This window comes from Erpetoichthys calabaricus, chromosome 5, assembly GCF_900747795.2.
Source record: "Erpetoichthys calabaricus chromosome 5, fErpCal1.3, whole genome shotgun sequence".
Classification (NCBI taxonomy): domain Eukaryota; kingdom Metazoa; phylum Chordata; class Cladistia; order Polypteriformes; family Polypteridae; genus Erpetoichthys; species Erpetoichthys calabaricus.
The window spans coordinates 211,560,584-211,574,191 of NC_041398.2; the positions used below are offsets into that span (position 1 = coordinate 211,560,584).

Here is a 13,608-nt window from a genome sequence, read left to right on the forward strand (position 1 = left end):
TCAGTAAAAACAATATTTGAAATTACCTTTTTGGGTTGAAATGGAGTACTTTTCATAAACAAATTTAAATGTGGAAAACGTAAAAATTTATAGGAGCTGAGAGCACATGAACTGTGTCTAACAATAGCATTCACACGAATGAGTAATGATTGTACCATGTGCGTGGTTGTAAATGTTTGAGTGGAGGGCAGGACTTTTTAAAGTCTCTTTGCATAAAGTCTTGTCGCAGGACTTGATATTATCTCAAAGAATGTCTTGTCGCAGGATTTCCTTTTATAATTGAAAGATATATATATATAGAATTTTAATTTTTTTGTTTGCATGGCAGTTACAGTCTTAAATAATGCAGGTCTTTTGGGATGAGATTTTGGGCTACCCTCCAATGAACTGACAAATGATGCTATCAAGGCCAGCATTGAACCTGAGTTGGAATAAGCACATTTGTGAATGTTATCTTATTAAATTGTGTCCTGAGAGCTATTGGTGTACTTTAGAGACCTGCATTGTTATCATTAAATTCTTTTTTTTAACTTTTTTTTTTATTGTTTCTCTTGTGGAATTTGTAGGGCTTGTAACCCATTATGTTATTTTCAGTTAGTCATAAACAAGTCTTAATTAAGAAAACTATCATCCTTAGCGTCCAGTAGACTGAAGCTAAAATTAAGGCAAATAATGCCTAATCTTTAAAATCTATTTTGTTGTACATGTGCATTTTTTTCTTGATATAAAAAATGACAATTGTGAGTGACAATTTTAAGGAATCAAGGAGTTTTGTTTGCAAATGTGTGTCAGATTGTACATTTCTCACACCCCCTTATTATTTGTAAACTCTTTTTATGGTTGTTTCATCCATGAAGAATTTTTATGTTTTATTAAATGACGTCTAGATTATTTCTTCATATTAGAGTTGAATGTTACTTACATTCATTTTTATATCTTAAGTTGTTATAATAAATGTTTAATTTGATATGATTTTTTCTGATCATTATGTAATACTTTGTCAGTGTATAAAATGTTTATTTCTATCTAGTCAAACAAGTACTGTATATGCTTTGAGTAGTGAGAAAAGTGCTATATAAATGTAAAGAATTATTGTTATAACTTGGCTTCAGCCACTGTATATAAGTTAAAGAAAATATTTTTTAAGCAAAAGCATAATGAGCTATGGCCTGTGCCTACTTTCCTGTTTTTATATTTGTAATCACCAGTCTTATTCCAATTAAATAGCAATTTATTAAAACTAAACTGTTACCCTTCATAAAACCGTCAAATGTACAGTATAGGCTTACTTTTTTGTCTTTGTGAAAAGAAAAATATCAGTTAATTTCCACAGTTATATAATGTGTATTGCAAGAAACTCAAAAACCCTGAAATAGCAAGTGTTAATGTTCACAATTAGATTCTTTGTCAGCTGTGGCAATTTGACTTAAACTGTCCAATGCGTGTCCAGCAATGTCAGCAGCTGTTTTAAAAGTACTGCACTTCAGAGAAGCTGAAATGATGCCTTCTACTGAGATGGCATGCAGTCATTCATTATTGTGTTATACACCTTTTTTAAATTCCTTTGTTGCTTTGACTAATTTGTATAATATAAAGAGTAACATAGTATAATTTCTAAGCCTCTGTAATCATTTCAGGGTTGGTGGGGTGTTGGGGGTTTTTAGCAGAGCTTTTGTTAGCAACATTGGGGTGCAAAGGCAAGAACTGACCATTTTAAAGAGCCACCAGTCCATTTAGGCCCTGTTTATGCACACATATCCACACTTGCTTGCAATCTCTTTAGAATTATTGATTAATCTGACATATTCCTCTTTGAGATGTCTGAAAAAAAAATTGAATATCTGGCAGAAAAAAAAAGACAAAGCTACAGAGAGAGAGTGCAGACTCAACACAGAAAGTACGTGTTTGGGCTCCAGGTAACTAGTCAAGTATAAGAGTAATGTAAAAGATTACTATTAAAACAGTTTTAGAAATTAAAGCTGAATGGTTCAGGATGTAGCCTCAAGTGTATTGTATAATGTTACCATAATATTTAAAGAGTTAAACTCACTTGGACTGATGATTTCTTTTTTTAATTGCTATCTGAATGAGCACATTGAAACCAATCCTGTGTTCTTTTAGCTCTAAATTGCTTGGTTTGTTTCAGTCAAACATAAAACTTAGACACTGTTAGTATTCTGTGCTTAGAACTCTTCCCTGTTTGTGCATATTTCATAAGCCTTCGTCACGTGTTAAAAATTGTTCTTAATTAATTGCTCATCAGGTACATCTCCACCAGTACTTTAACAGTCTCTAAGGTATAATGTTTCAAACTTGTAACTGTTTATTACTTTTTATTAAACCACAGAAAAAGAGTAAAACATAGTTGCTGTTGGCTGATCCCAACTGTCACTTAAAGTACCATTATGAAATGGGTGATTTTTCAAAAATAATTTGCTCCTTTAATTCTTAATCATGTGTTCATTTGATGGTGTATCCTTATCTGACCTTAAGAATATTCTCATTTTGATAAATAGAAAAGTTAGCATTTTGTGTATGCATTGTTCTTGATAAGATTTTGACGACTCAAGGACGTTGTTTAACCTTGAGGGCTTATTAGGTTCCTTGGTTTCAGAAGAAACTTGCTATCCTTGAAGTCAGTTTTATTTGTAATGGAGGATGAATGTGCATGTTTTTCCAATATATTGAAATTCAGTATTATTGTAAATTTGGGACACCATACCCTTTCATTTAATAAAAAATATGTAAAAAATCCAGTATTTAGCCAACCCAAGAACTGTTTTATTTCAACATCTTTCTTACAAAACAATTGCATTAATTTGGCCTATATTGCACAACACTGTGTTGTTTGTTGTTTTTAAACCCTCCGATATTCACACTTTATTTTCATCAGCTTGCTGGCATGTTGATTGTGGATTTCTGGAGACCTGTGATTATGGTTTTTATGCTGTTATTTATTTATTTTTCTTTTACTTAAATTCAGGAAACAAGTACTGCTTAATCCAGCTAAGACATAGGTGAAGGATTAACTAAAGGAGACCCCAGTATAACATAAGATATATACACCTTGAGTGCAGGATGTGGGGGTTAGGGTGACATTTTGAGGAGTAAAGCGTCTAAGCATGTCTGTGTTTTACATTCAGCTTACTATACTGAATGCCCTTTAGTTTGTTGATTTGGTTAAGGTGTAACCGTAATAAGAGTTCTAACTTTTAACTGTTTAGTAAACTTCAGTTTTTAAAGCTCACGTTTGGTATTTTTCAGGTCAAAGTTATTTCTTCACATTTATGGCATATATTAATTTGTTACAAGAAATTATGTTCTAAAGTAAAGCCTTTTTCATAACTTTTAAAAACTACCTAGTCTGTTCTTGAGTTTTAAAATGGAGCCTCTGACACATTAGAACAATGTAGGTAAGGGAAGTCGTAGCAAATATGAAAACGAAAGCCTTACAACTTATCAAATATGTTAATTTTTCAAGCTAAGAATGTTATTGGGTATAGATTTGTATCTTGAGATTGCACACGTAATACTGAAAACAGGTTATCCATGTTTCAGGATGGGAAAAAAGTAAAGAGCAAAACCATATTTGTTAAATTCTGCCATTTTAAAAAGAGACCAACTGTGTGCTTCACCTTGCTGCCCATCTTCCTCTGTGGCAAACTTTCAGCCCTGGGGCATGATTTCACTTTGAAATGTTGGCTCCAAACAACTCAATTACAATTGACATTATTTAATGTCGATGCCCAGATTCATCTCTATTCTGGAAACAACTAGACAATAATCACAAAAAAGTCACATAATCTGCCTTTTTCTTTTTCTCAGTTTTTAAAATCATGTTTGCACATGACATGTCAAAGAAAGCTGATTGAATGCTGAGTGTTGATTGGCACTGTGAACTTAATGTTGACATACAGGTAGCATTGGCTCTGTGAAATATCTAAGGCTTTTATAAAACAAAAACATATTGTAATTAATTCAGTTTAGATTTATTATATGTTTTAAGCACAATGGCATTTTTATGTGCACTCTTTACCAATACACACCACACTGCAATTTGGCATAAATCTCACTCCATAGGTTATTTAAAATTACAACTTAGAATGTAATAGGCCAAAAGTAGACAGCATTTATAAAAAAAAATGGTTCTCTTTAAACCACAAATTTCTGTGGCAAATGAATATATAGCAATACATAAGTAAATTTGACATAAAAATACTGAACTGTTATTTTCAGGACGTTGCTTGGTGTTTGAGTCTTCAGTGGCCTTTCAGACTGTTGACATGATTTGATATATGCTTTATTTCAATAAGAGCTTTCATTTTGCAGAATATCTGTCACAAAGGTGAATAGCCTTTGACACATTAGAACAGTGTAGGTAAGTGAAGTCACAGCAAGCACTGTAACTGTCTTTGAAAGCTGGTTTATTTAGCCAGAGGTATGGTTTACTGTAAATAATTGGTTTTGCATCTAGCTGTAAGGTTTATTTTCTCCAGGACTCAAGATTTGTTATAGTCTGTAGCCTCTTTTTGTCTCAGATTTCACTTTTCTTTCCTGAATCCAGTCTGCCTCCTCCCTGAAAAAAAGATGTATACATGTAACACTGAGCTATAACCACCCTGATTCACAAAGTTCTCAGAATGTCATTATGCTTGTACCAAACATATAGTGCTTTGACTTGAAACTAAAAATATTTATTTTAATCTTACTTATCTTGCAGAGTCTCTTTTTACCTTGCTTGCAGAGTTTCCTTGTCCACAGTGGCTTGCATTTTGCCCTCCAATAAATAGAGTACATGATTGTGAAATGTCTGGATAATTGCTGTTGTATGCATAGTATTTTCCTAATTGGCCATGGAGGACAGAAATTCTTTTTAGAATGGTCATTGACCTGATCATAGCCACACTGCATATTGGTATTCTGGACCAGATTTTCAGTTTTTGTAGAACTTGGTTGTCTGTATTGAGTTGTTCCATATTTCATGCATTTATTTGTAATGAACCTTACTACACTTTCAGGAATTTTCATCATCTTGGTAATTTTCTTGTACCCTTTCTTATCCGTATGATGCTTTTCATTAACCTGATTCTGAATTTGCTTTGAATAATGTGACTGTCCGGATTGGCTGCTTCCAGGAGCCTCTCGAACCTGTAACCGTCGATAGTCATGAACCGAAATGAGCCGGGCAAATGAGGACACACACATTCAGGATGGGGTTGGTCGAAAAGTGTTAGTGCTTTTATTAAAACCAGAGAAAAGTGTTCAGAAAGTGCAGTGCTCCATCCAATAATGACAGTGATGTCCGTGAATTAAAACCAAGTAAATAATCCAAGAATAAAATACAGTCATTAGGTCCTTGATTCTCTTCATTTATTCCATGCCGGGCCAAGCGCAACTCCCTGTCTGTCTCCCTGGCTCACCCATAACTCTCTCAGTCTGCAGAAACACCTCTGTCTGCCAGACCTCTTAGTTGTCCTCCCGTCTTCCTTCTTGCCCCTGGTATCCCTCAGATCCCTGAATAGGAATCCACGGCCATCATACCCGCTCTTCTATAACATCAGCGGGGACGGATCTGCTCCTAGAGTGCCGATCCTTCGTTCTTCTGTGGGGCTAACAACCGCGCTGCTTCACACCCACTTGCTTGCAGGCTCACTGGCATGTTCTGCTTCACAGGATGCTCCTCTATGATTCTTTGCCTGGTTTAGTTCTCCTTTGATTCTCTATTTTTTTTTAATATTTTTTAATTTATTTTATTTAGAAACAGATAGCATTCCATACAGTCAAGTCACATTTAACAAATCTGGCTGTAGCATTGTTAGAAAACATCACAAATGGAAGCATTCCAAGAGAGCGCGTATTTACAGATGATGATGACTACCTTCTAAGTCATTTTCCAAGAGCTGAATGATGCTGAAATGGCAGCAGCTTTGCAAAAGCAGACTCTGAGGAATTTTGCTCTACCTGCTCTTTTCCAAGTTCTGCCCACTCTCAGGTTTTTAGCCTCAGGAGCTCTTCAACGTGAACTTGCTGACAGATCGTGTAGTTCACAAACATGCCAGTTGTATAGGATGGTATTATCTGTGGATGAAATGGAAAGCATAAAAGTGCAATTCGCAGCATCGTCCGGTTTTCCAAATGTAATTGAAGCGGTCAACTGCACACATATTGCTGCTATAATGACGCTGGACAAGTTAAATCAGCCAGGGATGAATCACCAAAAGAATGAGCTGGCATTACATCATATATAGCTGGAGAACCTATTAAAACGGCAGCTCTGAACAGTTGCAGGTGCTTTTTCCAACTAGTGCAGCAAAAGGCAAGCAGTCCTTTTAAGGATACCAAGTCACCTCAAAGTAAAGAGCAGAGAATCGATCTGTTGTGGCACTCTGTGCCGTTGCTGCACTATAATGGCGCCTTCAGAAAATGAAGTTGCTTATGTTAATAGAAAGCATTTCCACTTGATTAATGTGCTGCCCTATAGTGCACGGAAAGTGTGCGCAATCGTTACCTTCGGCTCGGAGAGTGTGTTTCAGTCTTCCCTGATCTCAGTATGCGGAGTTGTGAGTTCAGTAGGAGATGATGTTGCAGACTCACAGGGGGAATTAGTGGGGATGAAAAATCCATGCTCAGCTGCAGTGATCCTCCTGGAGTCGATGAATGCTCCTTGTTCACCTCACTCGCAATTCCACTTCCACTAATGTTCTTGGCTGGGGCTGCTGATACCAATGCTGCCGTCCAGGTCCTGGCAGGTCTGTACCTTTGCCTGACTGTTCCAGGTCAGTCTCTGACAGGCCATATCGTGAACTTGAGACCAGTTTAGACTTTGAATGGGCTTTTGTTGGCTTTTCCTTTTCTTTCTGAGCCCTTTGTTTGCTACTTATGCTTATTTGTACTTGCATGTTGTATTATTAAATCCCCTTGGGATGAACAAATACAGGATATCTCGAAATGATGTATTAAAAAAAGGTTAAAGTAGCACTACTGCTAACAGGGCTCCCCCCTACACATCCATCTCAACGGATGAGACCAGCTGTCCTTTGAGTCCTTGTTCTGCTCTCTCTGCCATGTAGGCTCCTTTATATCGTGGCTGATTGTGAATATGTGACCCTCTGCCCACTCTGATGTGTGAAAAGGCACCTGACTGAACCGCTTGTATTTGCACATGATTGAACAATCAGCCAAGCACCGCAATCAACCCCAGAGCAGCACCGTCATACACATACCCACACCAGTTTCGACTTGATTTATTTCAAACTCCACTTCGCCAAGGACCTCATGTCAAAAATACTCCTTTGTCTTTATGGTACTGTTTTTGTCCGGTGATAAGCAAATCAGCTGTAAGACTCCTTTTCATAAATGTGATATGTGAAACTCTTACACAGGTCATGGCTATTTGAATAGTCATATGACTTTCACAGATAGTTGGTAAGCTGATGAGGGGTGTCACCCTAGTTTTATTTATTACCTCTATTACACACATGGGTACTGCCACAGAGCTCATTATAGCAGGCCAAACTTGCAAAGTAAGCACCAGATTACTATACCTTATCAGTGAAGAATCTGAACACAGGGTCACGGGGGTCTGCTGGAGCCAATCCCAGCCAACACAGGGCGCAAGGCAGGAAAAACAATGTCATTCTAATGTTCCTGTCACGAGGGCAATTGAAGCTTTTCATTTGTTTCATTTTTCTCTCTTTTTGTGTGTTGTCTAACAGAAGGAGGACGGAAAAGCTCAGCAAAGTGGCAGCTATTGGTCATCCATCCACTGTATAATGGCCAGTCTTTTACGAGTGGTAGCTACTGGCTGCTCAAGCGCAACCTTCTGTGGAGTGATATCAAGAAAACCACAAACTGTCAAGACATCAAGTTTACGCTTCTTCCAATCCTGTCAAGTTCGATGGTGCCAGAACTCTGCTAACCCAGGTGAAAACTCCAATAAAGCATGCTGAATTGTGTGTGTGTTCACCATCAAAAGAGTTTGTAATAGGCAGAATTAGTTACACTACAGGTAGATACAGTACTTTCTAATACTAAATTCAGGCTTTTTCATTTAATTTTGGTTTTATTTCAACCTTATCAAAGGTTTCAACTATAATGTAAACTAGTAAGCCTAGCTGGAAATTGTGTATATTAGAATTGTACAGTAATGAATTCATCATGTTTTAGAAGTCAGGTTGCTAATGCTATGCACTGTTAGTCAAGTTTATAGTCACTGTTTTCTATTAAATATGTGTTTTACTTTATAGCTTTTGCTAATGCGAATGAAAAGTTAAAAAGATGACACGGTTCACATTTCATCGCTTTAGAGCCAGAATGAATTGTTTGTAAAGCAAAGGCAACAACTTTTTGCTAGCACTGACGTGTAACATATTCAAGTTGTAGTATAAATCAGGGATGGTGGGATTGGTAATAGAAAGTTTTCATCATTTAAGAACAAATATTCTAATTTAATAATCTATCAAAAATGAGACTGAGGTGTGAAAGCCATTGCTTACCATTAGTTTTGAGATTTTATGTGACTTTTAGTCTTATTTATTAAATTCTATGGAAATGTCATGGACCATATATTGCATTAGACAATAGCTCTGCATAAATGTTTTACCCTAGGTTCTTGTCTATAAGCCGGGCTCGTGTATAAGCCGGAGACCAAAAATCATACGAATTTTTAAAATAAAATCGTATCATAGATAAGCCGGACTCATGGATAAGCCGAACGTACTATAACCTATAACTAATAGAAGGGAGGGAGGTCAGTGGTCTCACTCGCACCCATTTAATTTCTTTAAGGGGGGAGAGAGTGTGAGATATTGGCGTCTCTCTCACTCCCCGCATGGCGCGGTTGGAGCGGCCGGAGCGCGTTCTTTCTGCTCTGGGCGTCGCCGAGTCAACACGCGCGCAGCAGTCATTTAAATTGTGATTTTATATGTAAGCATATTTAAATATATATCGCGGATTTTTTGCTGGTTCGCGGATTTCTGCGGACAATGGGTCTTTTAATTTCTGGTACATGCTTCCTCAGTTGGTTTGCCCAGTTGATTTCATACAAGGGACGCTATTGGCAGATGGCTGAGAAGCTAGATTGCTTGCTTTTCTCTCACTCTTGCGCTGACTATCTGTGATCCTGACGTATGGGGATTGAGCAGGGGGGCTGTTCGCACACCTAGACGATACGGACGCTCGTCTAAAAATGCTGAAAGATTATCTTCACGTTGCTATCTTTTGTAAAGCTGATTCCTGAAAAGACATGCTGCACAGTGCTTCGCATACTTAAAAGCTCGAAGGGCACGTATTGATTTTTGACTGAAAAACAAACTGTCTCTGTCTCTCTCTCTCTCTCTTCCTGCTCCTGACGGAGGGGGTGTGAGCTGCCGCCTTCAACAGCTTTGTGCCGCGGTGCTTCGCATACTTAAAAGCAAACAGACATATTGATTTGTTTTCTAGAGATTGTTTTCTCCATCTATGTGACATTCTGTGGTCCTGACACACACACCTTTGAAGAGGAAGATATGTTTGCACTCTTTTAATTGTGAGACAGAACTGTCATCTCTGTCTTGTCATGGAGCACAGTTTAAACTTTTGAAAAAGAGACAAATGTTTGTTTGCAGTGTTTGAATAACGTTCCTGTCTCTCTACAACCTCCTGTGTTTCTGCGCAAATCTGTGACCCAAGCATGACAACATAAAAATAACCATATAAACATATGGTTTCTACTTTGCGGATTTTCTTATTTCGCGGGTGGCTCTGGAACGCAACCCCCGCGATGGAGGAGGGATTACTGTATAAACTGGATTTATGTATAAGCCGATATTCTATTTTTTCATTTTCACAACTTTTTTCCTTAGATAAGCCGCGGCTTATAGACAAGAACTTAGGGTAAATGTTTTTACTTTTAGTTTTGTGATTTAGAATCTTCTTTGCAATTATACCATTAAATAATAAGTATGTGAAAGTGTATGTACATAGTGTGTTTTGTGGCTTATTGCAGGTATTTCAAAATATTATGAACTAGTGTTCTATGACAGTACAAAACCCCTGAAGAGGATTTACCACATAATACAGAAGAATTCAACTGAAAATATCTAGTGTTCGTTTAACCACCAATAGCTCTACTAATATGTGGACTGTTTTGATTTTTAATTGAAACTTTTTTTTGCAAATGTTAATCTTAATTATGAATTTAAAACAAATTAAATTGTTCCATTTATTGATAATTTGATCTCTCCTCTAAGAAACATATACAGTATAATATATTCCTATATACCATTACTTGTTTAATTTCCAATATATCCAGACCATCTTTCTGGGTGGACGTCAGATTTTTTTTATGAGGATAAAGTGTTTTGTTTTTAAAAATAAATATATGTATTATAATGCTTTTGAATTCATAAACAATTAAATAAGCAATCTTTCTTTGAAAGACACTCTTCTAGCAAACTTAATTGCATTTCTTGCCCTGTTGGGTTATTTAATGCTAATGGTAACTGAGTGTTACGTTAGGTGGGAGCTTGTGTCTATGTACAAAGTTGTTAAAGTAGGTCGCTGATAATTACACGGCACGTTTTTATAGATTATTATAAGGATATTAGTGCGTAAAATCACTTCCCCAACTTTTATTACAGACAAGATTAGAAAGGATTCTACCTCCATGTCCGTTTATTATAGTAGAAGACTCCTAATGGTGATTAGTGACAGAAGGCAGCTAACTAGAAGTAGGAACAGGACTGCGGTAGTGATAGCCATGAAGGAAGTGCCAAAGAAAGTTAGGCTGAAGTGACAGGTTTGTTCACTATGGATGATAAGGGCAAAGATACTCATAAACAAGTTATACAGGACACATACTGTCGGAAGTCCATGTATTACAAGTTATCTTTTTTTTTTCTCCTCCTTTTCTGCTTTGCTGTATGTGAATGCATCCTGCACCTATAGTGGTGTTTATATTGCTTATATTGTATGTACATGCTTTGTCTGCCTTGGTGATGCTGTATTTTGGTGTTGAGTGCCATACCTTCTGCACTTCAGAACAAGTAATCCAAATGAAGCCAAGCATGTTTTTGACCCATCGGTACTTGGATATAAGACCATCTAGGAAAAGCTTGGCTTGCTGCTGGAAGAGTTGTTGGTAAGGCCATCGTGGTCTGCATATGGAACCCAGTGCCCCACTACAGTGACAGGAACAATGTGTTTCAAAAGTGTCGCCGTCCTTTGAATGAAACCTTAAACCACGGTCCTTACTCTGTGGTCATGAAGGACCCCTGTGCAACTTGTGAAAAGAGCAGGGTGTTCCCAATGACCAATGACCTGGCTAAATTGCCCAGCATGGCCTGGTCGATCTATCCGCCCAATCATCATCAGTCCCTAATTGGCTAATTATTTCTCTTTCATTCTTTCACCACCTAACAGTTATGTAGTGAGTGTACTGATGAAAAAATGGCTGCCATCACACCATTCACGTGCTGGCTGAAGTGGTTCCCCCTCTGTCAATGTAAAATGCTATGAGTAATGAGAAAAGAGCTATGTACGAGGGCAATCCCAAAAGTAAGGTCTCCTATTTTTTTTAGAAATACAAAGAACTGTTTATTTTCTATAATGTTTACATCATTTTAAAGGTTAAAGACTTATTTATTTTTCTACATAATCACCATTTCGGTCGATGCATTTTTGTAGACACTGTGGTAGTTTTAGAATACCCATGTCATACCAGCCCGCCACCATGTCCTTTAGGAAGCGTTGATCCTCATCTTTCACTTCTTCGTCGGAGCAGAATCGCCTTCCGGACAAATGTTCTTTCAACTTAGAGAACAGGTGGTAGTCACTGGGTGCCAAGTCCGGACTATAGGGTGGGTGGGTGATGAAGTTCCAACCACCGATCTTTACGCAAGTTTTCCTCAACCTTCACGACTGTCTCGTCGGAAATTGACGGTCTCCTGCACGAACTTCGCACTTGGCGGTAGCGTTCAACGGGAGCTCCATTTTCAAGGGCTGCCAAGCCAAGATTGAGCATCCCATGCTTGTTTGGGAGTGGAGGAAGCACCAATCACAACAGTGTGACCAATAGCCGTACGAACAGTTTCTCTACGTCCCCACCGCTTTGGAGACCTTACTTTTGGGATTGCCCTCGTAAATGTAATTAGTTATCATTATTATTATTATAGAGTATATCAGTTGATTAATATACTAGCTTGAGATTAATTATTAAGATTAATTCTGACCGTGCTGTCTACCTGTACATGATGCAGAAGAAATCAAAATTCATGAGAATAGATGACATTTCTAAAGTCTTAAGTTGTCTGGTTTCAGGGATCGTGTGCCTGCTTGTAGCTTTGTTTTTTATGTTCTTTGCTGACAGGAGTGGGACTCATGATAGTCTTTTCCTGATATAGTCAGTCCACTACAAGATACTGCCTGTTATGTGTTCAGGGAAGCACTTTTGCACACCAGTGTTGTTAGAAGCTGTTATCTGAGTGTGGAGCTTTGGAAGTGTTTTGCCATTGTCCTTTATCCCACACATTTTAAGGCTTTTGCCCCTTATTCATTGTTGCCATTTTATGTAAAGTCTCGAGATTGTAATGCATAGAATTCTTATTAATGCAGCTTCCTCTTTGAAGCTTGATTTGTCACGTCTGGCAACAGCAACTATACCTCTGTGAAAGTTGCTTAGATCTTGTGTCTTGGCCATTCTAATATTTGATAGGAAAAGTAAACTCTTGACCATTGCTGAATGCTGTATTGTATGTATTGAATTGCAGATTAAGTGCATAGTTGGATGTTTGGAGCAGCAGGCTATTTGCATTAATAAGCAGGTATATAGCAGGTGTCATACAGAGAAAAGGTAAATTGACCCATTTAAGCTTAGAATTTCTTGCATGAAGCTTTTTATAAAGATTGAATTAGTGTCATTTTGATTTTCCTATATAGCTGTAGCACTAGTACAAATATAACAATATAACTTTTTGATGTCAATATTACAGCTTTGAAGCTTTCCTGTTTATTTATTTATTTTTTACCCTTCAGTGACACCTTATTTCAGAAATAATGGGCAATATGTAGACATTTTCATTGCACACATTCGATTAAAATCCTTTCAAAATTTAGCAACTGCTGGCTGCAAAGCTGCTTCCTAATATATTAATAATTTCAGTATGTTTCCCCAACAACAATTTAAATTTATAGGTGCAGGCTATTTGCATTAATGAGCAGGTGCATAACAGGTGTCTTATAGAGGAATAGTAGATTGACCTGTTTAAGCTTTGAACTGCCTGCATTAAGCTTTCTAACGAGATTGAATTAGTGACTTTGTGATCATTATGTAGCACTTGCAAAAATCTAGGAATATATTCTTTTGATGACACTATTACCACTTTGAAGCTTTCCTGTTGTTTTTTTTAATACTTTTATACTTTCAGTCATAAATAATGGGTAATAAGTATTCATAAAGCAAAATATGTAAAGAATAACCTATTATGTTTGATTTCCTAAAATAAGGCTTACTAATGAATGATTTAATGATTGCTTGTATTATTGATCTGAACTAATAGTGCAGAGATAGAACCAGTGATTTTTCTGATTTTAAGATATTTTTTAGTGTTTGATTTTATTTTTGTTTTTCAT

At 37.0% G+C, this 13,608-nt stretch overlaps 1 protein-coding gene across 2 annotated transcripts in view; it reads left to right on the forward strand.

Annotated features, from left to right (window-relative positions):
• nnt (nicotinamide nucleotide transhydrogenase) overlaps positions 1-13,608 on the forward strand; it is a 117,117-nt gene that overhangs the window by 20,295 nt on the left and 83,214 nt on the right. For both annotated transcript variants that reach the window (XM_028802485.2, XM_028802486.2), the window contains exon 2: positions 7,716-7,923. In XM_028802485.2, coding sequence (XP_028658318.1) covers positions 7,716-7,923 — 208 coding nt within the window. The remainder of the gene's footprint in view (positions 1-7,715; positions 7,924-13,608) is intronic.